The sequence below is a fragment of the Gavialis gangeticus genome, unplaced genomic scaffold, assembly GCF_001723915.1.
Source record: "Gavialis gangeticus isolate Ggan-Ray unplaced genomic scaffold, GavGan_comp1, whole genome shotgun sequence".
Lineage (NCBI taxonomy): Eukaryota > Metazoa > Chordata > Crocodylia > Gavialidae > Gavialis > Gavialis gangeticus.
In genome coordinates, this window is record NW_017729008.1 from 2,037,934 (window position 1) to 2,045,914 (window position 7,981).

General features: G+C 42.5%; 1 protein-coding gene across 2 annotated transcripts in view; it reads left to right on the forward strand.

Annotated features, from left to right (window-relative positions):
* Nucleotides 1-7,981, forward strand: part of BRD1 (bromodomain containing 1) — a 93,692-nt gene that overhangs the window by 67,996 nt on the left and 17,715 nt on the right. For both annotated transcript variants that reach the window (XM_019509352.1, XM_019509353.1), the window contains exon 9: nucleotides 2,134-2,261. In XM_019509352.1, coding sequence (XP_019364897.1) covers nucleotides 2,134-2,261 — 128 coding nt within the window. The remainder of the gene's footprint in view (nucleotides 1-2,133; nucleotides 2,262-7,981) is intronic.

Genomic DNA, 7,981 nt, shown 5'->3' on the forward strand with positions numbered 1-7,981 from the left:
CCCCCCCCCCCCCCCCCCCCCACACCTTCCCTGCCTGCTCTTTGTGACATGGCTGAGCCCAGTCCCTCTGCAAGCTGGGGGGAAGGGGATCCGTGCTGCCTGCCTGGCTTCCAGCATGCTGCAAAGGATGTTAAAGCAGCTGCCGCTAGCAAGCCGCCAGAGAAACCCCTGTGAGAGGATGGGGGCACATGGAACCAAGCCTGGCTTTGCCCCACACCTGCCTGGCAGAGCTGCATCTGAGCTTGTACGGGCTTCTGCTGCCACTTCCATGCCACATGCTTGCCTGGCAGGGCTGTACCAAGTACATGCTGGTTCCTGCTGCTGCTCCTGCCCCACCTTCCTGTCCTGTGCTTGCCTAGCAGGTCTGTAGTGGCTCCTGCTGCTGTTCCCACCACACCTGCCTATCCCGTGAGCACCTGGGCTCCTTCATGCCCCCCCTCCACCCACATGCTCCGCTGGCCAGCCATGCACGAGCAGAACCAAAGCGAGCTGCAGGCAGAGCCCACCACATTCCTCTCAAGGCTGCAGCTTCCCTTCCCTCCCTGCTGCCTGAAGCACTGCATCAGGGACAGAAGGAGGAGCTGCTGGAGCCAGGGGGAGTCCAGCAGTTCTTTGGGCTGCAGCAGTAGCAACCGTGCCCAGAAGCTGTGCCTGCTGGACAGTGCTGGCGCCCTCTGGTGGGGTAGGCTGGGAGCACAGCAGGAGCTGTCCCATGCAGGAGCAGGCAGGACTTGGCTTCATGCTGAGCACAGCAGCAGAAAGCACCTGCAGGGTTGGATACAATTAACTTGTGGGTACCTGCCTGTGGGCCAAAACCATACAGCTAGCAAGCTGGATCCAGCCCACAGGCCATATTTTCCCCATCCCTGAGTTAGGTTCTGTCCTGCTTGCTGACTTCTGGCCCTGGGACTCTTGCATCCCTTTCCTTATAGCATGTCAGCTTCAACAAGAGAGATAAAGATTGCCCTTAGACTAGGCCGGCAGTTAGGGTTGTGTCCCAGGAGGTAAAAGATGGGAGCTGGAGAGAAGGATGGCCTTAATCTCACAACTACTTCTTCCTGGGTTATTGCTCTGAGTGAGCGTTCTTACTGTTAAGCTGCCACGTAGAAAGTGATGAGCATCCTTGTGTTTCTGAATAAAACTAGCCAGGGGCACTAAAATCAGTGTTTTCTGTGTGTTAGGTACAGTCTTACCTGACCTGCCTGATCAGGCTCTTTCAGGATTAGTTGTAGGGACATCTAGTTTTTAAATCCCAGACAACCCTAGGTGCCTAGAAGTGGTGGTGACTATGGACGTGTGCAGCAGCTGAACTTTAGCATTTAGTAAAAGGAATGGGAAGGAGTGTATTTTGGGGGAAGGCAGGGGTGGGAGGAGGAGCAGATGGTATTTGTTTGTTTTTCACCAGAAAACCTAAACTTTGGATTTTAGGTGCCTCTCAGTTAGATGAGGTTTCCATGAATTATTCTTACTAAATGTTTTTTATGAGTCTCACCAGAAATTCCTGTCTACAGAAGATAGGTTAATATAGAGTAGAAATATAATATAGAGTAGAAATAATGGAAAAGAAAATTCTGTTTTCTTTTAGCCCAGGACTGTCCAACTGGTGGCCCATGAATGGTTAAATTGCATCCCCTGTCCCCCCACCCCACTGCTGCTCCTGCCATTGCTCTTTCTGAAACAGAAGTCTTCCCCTTCCTGTCTGAACCCAGGAGTGGTGCACCACAGCATGGCGCAGGAAGCAAGAGAATGAAGCCTGGGCCATGCAGGCACATGGTGGAAACAGAAGATGCCTATGTGGGCATGTGGTACAGCAGTGAGGGTATGGGGAGTAGCCGTGTTGTGGCATCCAGGGGGCCCATGGCATGTCCTGGTGCAACCTGTTCGGTGTATATTCCTTTCTCCTTTCCCCAACACAGCTGCAGCCCAGAGGGCATTTGGGTCCCAGCCACAAATAAGTGAGACAGGCCTGTGTTAGCGTATAAGTACAAGTTGAGTCAGTTTGTAGTTTTCTGTGAAATGTATTTAAATTAAAAACTTGACTTTTAAGGAGTTTCTTAAATTCCTGTTCACTGTCTTGATGGGGAGCACTCTAGCTTTAATGTTTATAATATCTTAATATTAAAATCTCTACAGTTTTAGTTTGCCAAAGTGTGGTAAAGGTAAACCAGCACTTATACGAAGACACACCTTGGAAGACCGAAGTGAATTGATTTCGTGCATTGAAAACGGGAACTACGCAAAAGCAGCAAGGATTGCAGCTGGTAATTACAGCGCATATACTATTAAGAATATAATTTAAATTTTGAATTTTGCCAACTGGTGCAAATCCATTTTAATAGATCTTGTGCTCAATCCACATATGATTTCCCTGTTGAAATCGATGGGAGCATTTCTTAGGTGGGGATATAAAAATTTGGTCCTTTCAACTAATTTTGCTTTTGAAATGGTTATCAGTAGTGATTTAAATTCTGAATAAGGAATGACAAATAAGTTGTATCTTTGTAGTAAATAAGGTAATTTGGTCTAGAATATCCATTGCAACTTTTCTGGCTGACATTTTAAGTGTCAATATGTAAATGAAGAGTTCTGGTTTTTTTGGTAGGCTTATTCTTACATAAACTTGTATTGTAAAAGCCAGATAAATAAGGATGAGTGGACAGAATTTTGACAAAAGAAATGGGGCATTACTTAGAGCTTCTGATTATTTGACTGGAATGCTTGAAGCAGAACGGTATTTCGTGGTGGTTGTAATTCCATAGTCTGGGTTCAGAGTTCTACAGAATAAAATAATAGACTGCTAAATCCAGATTTGGAGATAGTTAGTTATTTTAAAAAAAAACACCCACCCCATTGTCAACTTGCCTGTCATCCCTTGTTTCCATCTCTGCTTTTAGATTTCTTTTCACAAGCTTTTAGATTTTTTTTCACAAGTCTCCTTGCCTTGTTCTGCCTCATCTCAGCTCCTGTCCTGATGCTAGATTGGCTTTCATCTGTAATCCTCTCCCTTGCTTCTTGTTTCAGTCTCTTTGCCTAGTCAACCCTAGCTCTCCCTTACATTCCACTACCTTGTCAGATCTGTTTGCTGTCTCCAGCTGGTTCTTTGTCTCAGTCTCCTCCTCCAGGAAGTTTCAGTCAGTGTCCTTCCTAGTCCTAGCAGACTACTCTGTTTCTTTCCCTTATCCTGTGACCTTGAATTGAATGGCTTCCTTTCCCATGCTGGTTTAGTGTCATTGCCAGCAATGGAGACGGAGGCTTGTTTTTTGATTTAGTGTCTGTTAAAGTTTCTATTAAGTGTTTGCCCCTGTAATGACTTTTTCCCCAGAAACATACAATGTGGCTAAATTTCAAGAGATTTTAACAAGGATAGGAAGCAAAGTCACAGTACTGCTCCACTGCTAGCTAGCATCAAGCGAAACCAAGGAAGTGATTCTTCCTCTTTACTCAGCATTGGTGAGACCGCAGATGGAGGTCTGGGTGCTGCACTTCAACAAGGACATGGAAAAGCTTGAGAGAGTCCAGAGAAGAGCCATCTGTATTATCAGAGACTTGCAAGGCAAGCCATATGAGGAAAAGCTGAGGGACTTGGGTCTCTTCAGCCTAAAAAAGAGAAGGCTGAGAGGGGACTTGGTAGCAGCTTACTGCTGTATAGGGGGAATACATCAAGTGCTCAGAGAAAAACTGTTCACCCAGGCATCTTTGGGGAAAACCAGGAATAATGGCCACAAACTCCTGGAAGACCATTTCAGGGTTAACACTGGGAAAAACTTCTTCACAGTTAAGTATGTCCAGACTGAAATAAGCTCCCTCTAGAGGTGGTGCAATCACCTACCCTGGAAATCTTCAAGAGGAGACTGGACAGTCACCTTGCTGAGGTTACCTGACGCCAGTTTTCTTTCCTGCCTGGTGCAGGGTGGGGGCTAGACCCAATGCTTTTGCAAGGTCCCTTCCAGCCTTACAAGATATGAATCTATCTATGATAAATTTAACTTGCCTCTCTGAGGTGTCTTAAACTTTTCAAAGGGGAGGGGACAGCTGTAGCTTGACCTGTGTCCTGGTGAGTAAAGGGGTCAGGGAGAGCTCTGATTTTTTCCATGATAAAAATCTCAAAATCAAATGCCAAAATTTATAGGTATTTAGAATTTATTTTATTATAGTGATTGAGGCACTGGTAGGCTTCCAAATTGCTTAAAAATTATAAATGTATCAATAAAACAATGAATTCAACATATAGATATATCTACATATAGATATATCTGGATAGAGACAGATGGATAGATCTATATCTATCTATCTGTATAGATAGATATATTAGTAGCATTTCATTTTATCATGAAAAAGTGCAGGTTGGGGGGGTGTTAATCAGTGAATTCGTAGTTTTTAAACAGTGAACGCAGAATCCTTGGTCATACAGGCCACGGGGTCTTACAGCAATTTTACAAACATCAGAAGTAGAGTTTGAATGTAATTGTTACTTCACTACTAAGCTATACATATATTTTCAGCTCATTAAATTTTTCATGACTATTTTCATTAAAATTGTCTGATCATCTTTTAGATTTTTCTAGCCAGGTAGTGAAATGTCCCATGACTGCATTTCTCTTTGTTTTTGAGGTAATTACTGACCATGAATATTTGTATAGCAACCCCATCACCAAAGTTCTTAAGTGCTTATTAAAAGGAATCTTTCCTGTTGGTACATGTCTGAGAGAAGCCTTGCCACAAGACAGAGGGAATAAAAACCACCCAGTCTGCCTTAAACCATCATTTCATTTTATTTTACATTTTACTTTGTACCTGAGAGAAATAGAAGGTTTTCTTAAACAGTTTTCCTAAACACTTAATTTTTAAGTGTTCCTTAGAAAAGATACTGTTCTGTTCTTTCCATAGGTTGATTAGGCTTAGTGTTGTAAAACTTTGCCCAATTTTGGCTATGCATAATCATAACTACTTTAAAAGAGCAAGAGGTTTCAGCATGGGATTTTGTATCAGCTATTATATGCAACTCTTACATCTTCATGTTCTGGTAGTTGTGCAGCAAATCTAAATTGTTGTAATTAAATCCTGAATAAAACAGTTAAAGTAGCAACAGTTTTGCTACATTTTGTATTGCTATAGGAGCATGCAGTTGTAATTGTTGCATTATAACAACTTATATTAATATCAGCTGATACCAGTGCTATTGTTGCATCTCTCTATATTGTAAGTATATGAACATATATTTGATCCTAAATACTTTCACTATCTTGTTTCTTTTACAGAATAATCAAGTTATAGAGATTCTTATCTAGATAAATTAGTATCCATCATGTGGAAACAATTCCTCTGTTTTAGATTTTTGCCAAATTATTTGCTTAAATTGACACATTTTTAAAACACTTTTTTATTGTCTTCTCTCCTTAACCAAGTTCTTTAAAGGCAAGGCTTGATATTACCATATCCTTAATCTGTGTCTGTTGTGCTTAAAGTACATTATGACTGTAATGAATATATCTGCAAACTTTTCGTATTTTCCCCTAAAAACTGGATAAAAAGTAGTCTGAAAAAGGAAATGGGTTTAGATTTTCTCCCAAGACTGAACAGTTCAATACTAAACAGTAGAACTAGGACACGTATCAGTTTTACCCTATTGTCTTAATATAGCCCTGTTAATTTAAATACATGAACCAGAGCCATTGGACAGACTTTAAAACTCCTAAAAAAAATAGCAGTGATTATTTTTTCTGATTCCATATAACTAATAAATCCTATTTAATGAATCCTAGGTTCCTTTAGCTTTAAAGCATCTCCTTTTGACATCTTGACAATGATGCAGTAGTAATTAAGGCTCCTGACAGACATTAATATGATTGTGTTATGGCATACCAGAAGGCATGAGTTTTGGGATTGGTTATAAAATTCTTCCCACAAAATTCTTCACAATAGCTAGATTGCTGGGGCATGCAGGTAAGGATCAGGAGTTCCCCAGTCTCCAACTGTCTGCACTGTGACATCATCTGCAAGTGCGGGACTCTTACAGATGATTACACAGCTGACAGGCTCACCCTGGCATGGGGACAGTTAAAGCCTTACACTGCAGGCCAGGTCCGGGAGAGTCCAGGATTACCTGCTGCCTGATTTTTGCCATTGAGCAGGATGGTGCTTTGTCCTGGATCCTGAGGCTGCCCCCTGCCCGATATCAACTATCAGGTGATCTTTGGCATCAGGGCAGGGTGGAGCCCTGGGTCCAGCACCGATGTAACATGTTCAGCTTGAAACTGGATACAATCCATCATCTATGTGGCTGGCTTGCATTTTATCCTGCACTTCCCTGAACACATAGCATGTTCCAATTTATCATGAGATTGACAATTAGTGTAGTTAAGTTTCTGTGTAAATAGTGTGATTTTCTTTGGAAACACTAAGTGCCTATACTTTTAAAAACAAATTTAATGGATTTAGATACCTGTTTTTAAAATTTTCCCAAAAGTATTACAGAAAATTTACCACTTTTCTGATGCTGAAATTGTAAATCATTATATAATTACTCATTGCCAAAACCTGCCTGGAAATTTTATTATTCAGAAAATACTGTAAAATCCAGAAGGACTGTGTATTTTCTTGATCTTCGGAGGGAGAAACATTTATAATATCATTGTGCTTTCAGTATAGAAGCATCACCTTTTTTCAAATAGGAAAGAAAGCTTCTATCACTGGTGGTCCTAAACAGCTAAAAATAGGTCACTTCAGTCTTACAAGTCTTTTGGCTTTAATGCTGGAGATTCCCCTCTTCACAATACGTATCAGAACCATGTAGCTGCTAAGAATCATCATTCCCCTCTGGTTTCCCTCAGTCCCATTCCACTCTCTTACAGAAGAGATTAGATTGGTAGTATTTTACAGGAGTTGCTTCTCCTGTCACTGTTTGATCTATAAGTCTCCTTCATCCCTGTAGACATTCATGATCTTCATATTCTTGGTAGTTTCTGACTTTCTCGTGTCCTTCAGTCAGTCTCTTTCCCTTTCTTTCCACTAAAGTGGGGGACAGGGAAGCAGGAGAGGAGCTAAGGAAGCAAATGGAGGTGGTAACTTTCAGCCTGTTTTCACTATGCTGCCTCTTGAGGAGGAAGATGTTTTACAGCAGTTCTTAACAACATCACTACAGGATGCAGGAAAGTAGAGAGATTTGCCATAGGAGAAAATGCAAGGACTTAAAGAGATTGATGGAGGAAGAGAAATTCTAATTAAAATTCACATGACAGACTAAGAAAAGCAGAGAGGACCTGTTCTCTAGTCTGCTCTTGCATGTAAAATGTCTTAAGTTATCTGATGTCAGCCAAGCTTCTGTTTTGGAAAGTACCCAAAGTATGAAGATGTGACTATGGAAACAATAAATCCCTTAACTTGTGTCACGCAAAGCAAAGATTTGGTAGAAGATTTCAGAAGTAACTAATAATTTGGGTGCCTTAAACTCTATGGGAGCTGTTTTCATCAGAAGTATTACAATGTGTTGATCATTAGGCCTATGCGAAGCAGCTAGTATTTGCTTCAGATTCGGCCGATATAGGGGACAGTGATTCAGTTCAGTGATTCGAATCACCGTCCTGAGTTGATTTGGCCAAATCTGATTTGGAGATTCAGACGTGACCAAATCGGCCAATTCTCCAAATCAAACAGGCCCCATCCCCGTCCGCTCTCCCAGCCCCATCAATGACTGCTCCGCCCAGCCCCAGAGTCTTGGCTCTTAAAAAAAAAAAAAAAAGAAAGAAAAAAAAAAAGCCCTGCACTCACCAGCTCCTGCCAGGCGGGAGGCGATCTCCATTGCCCCACGCTGCATGGGGGGGGAGGGGCTCTGCCACGAGCCCCCAGAAGTCCCAATGGCCACTGCAGCAGCTGGTGAGCGTGGGGCTTCTTTTTCTTTTTTAAGAGCAAGGATCTGGGGCAGGGCAGCCATTGACATAGCTGGGAGAGCAGGCAGGGGTTGGGGGGCTGGGGGAGGAGGCAG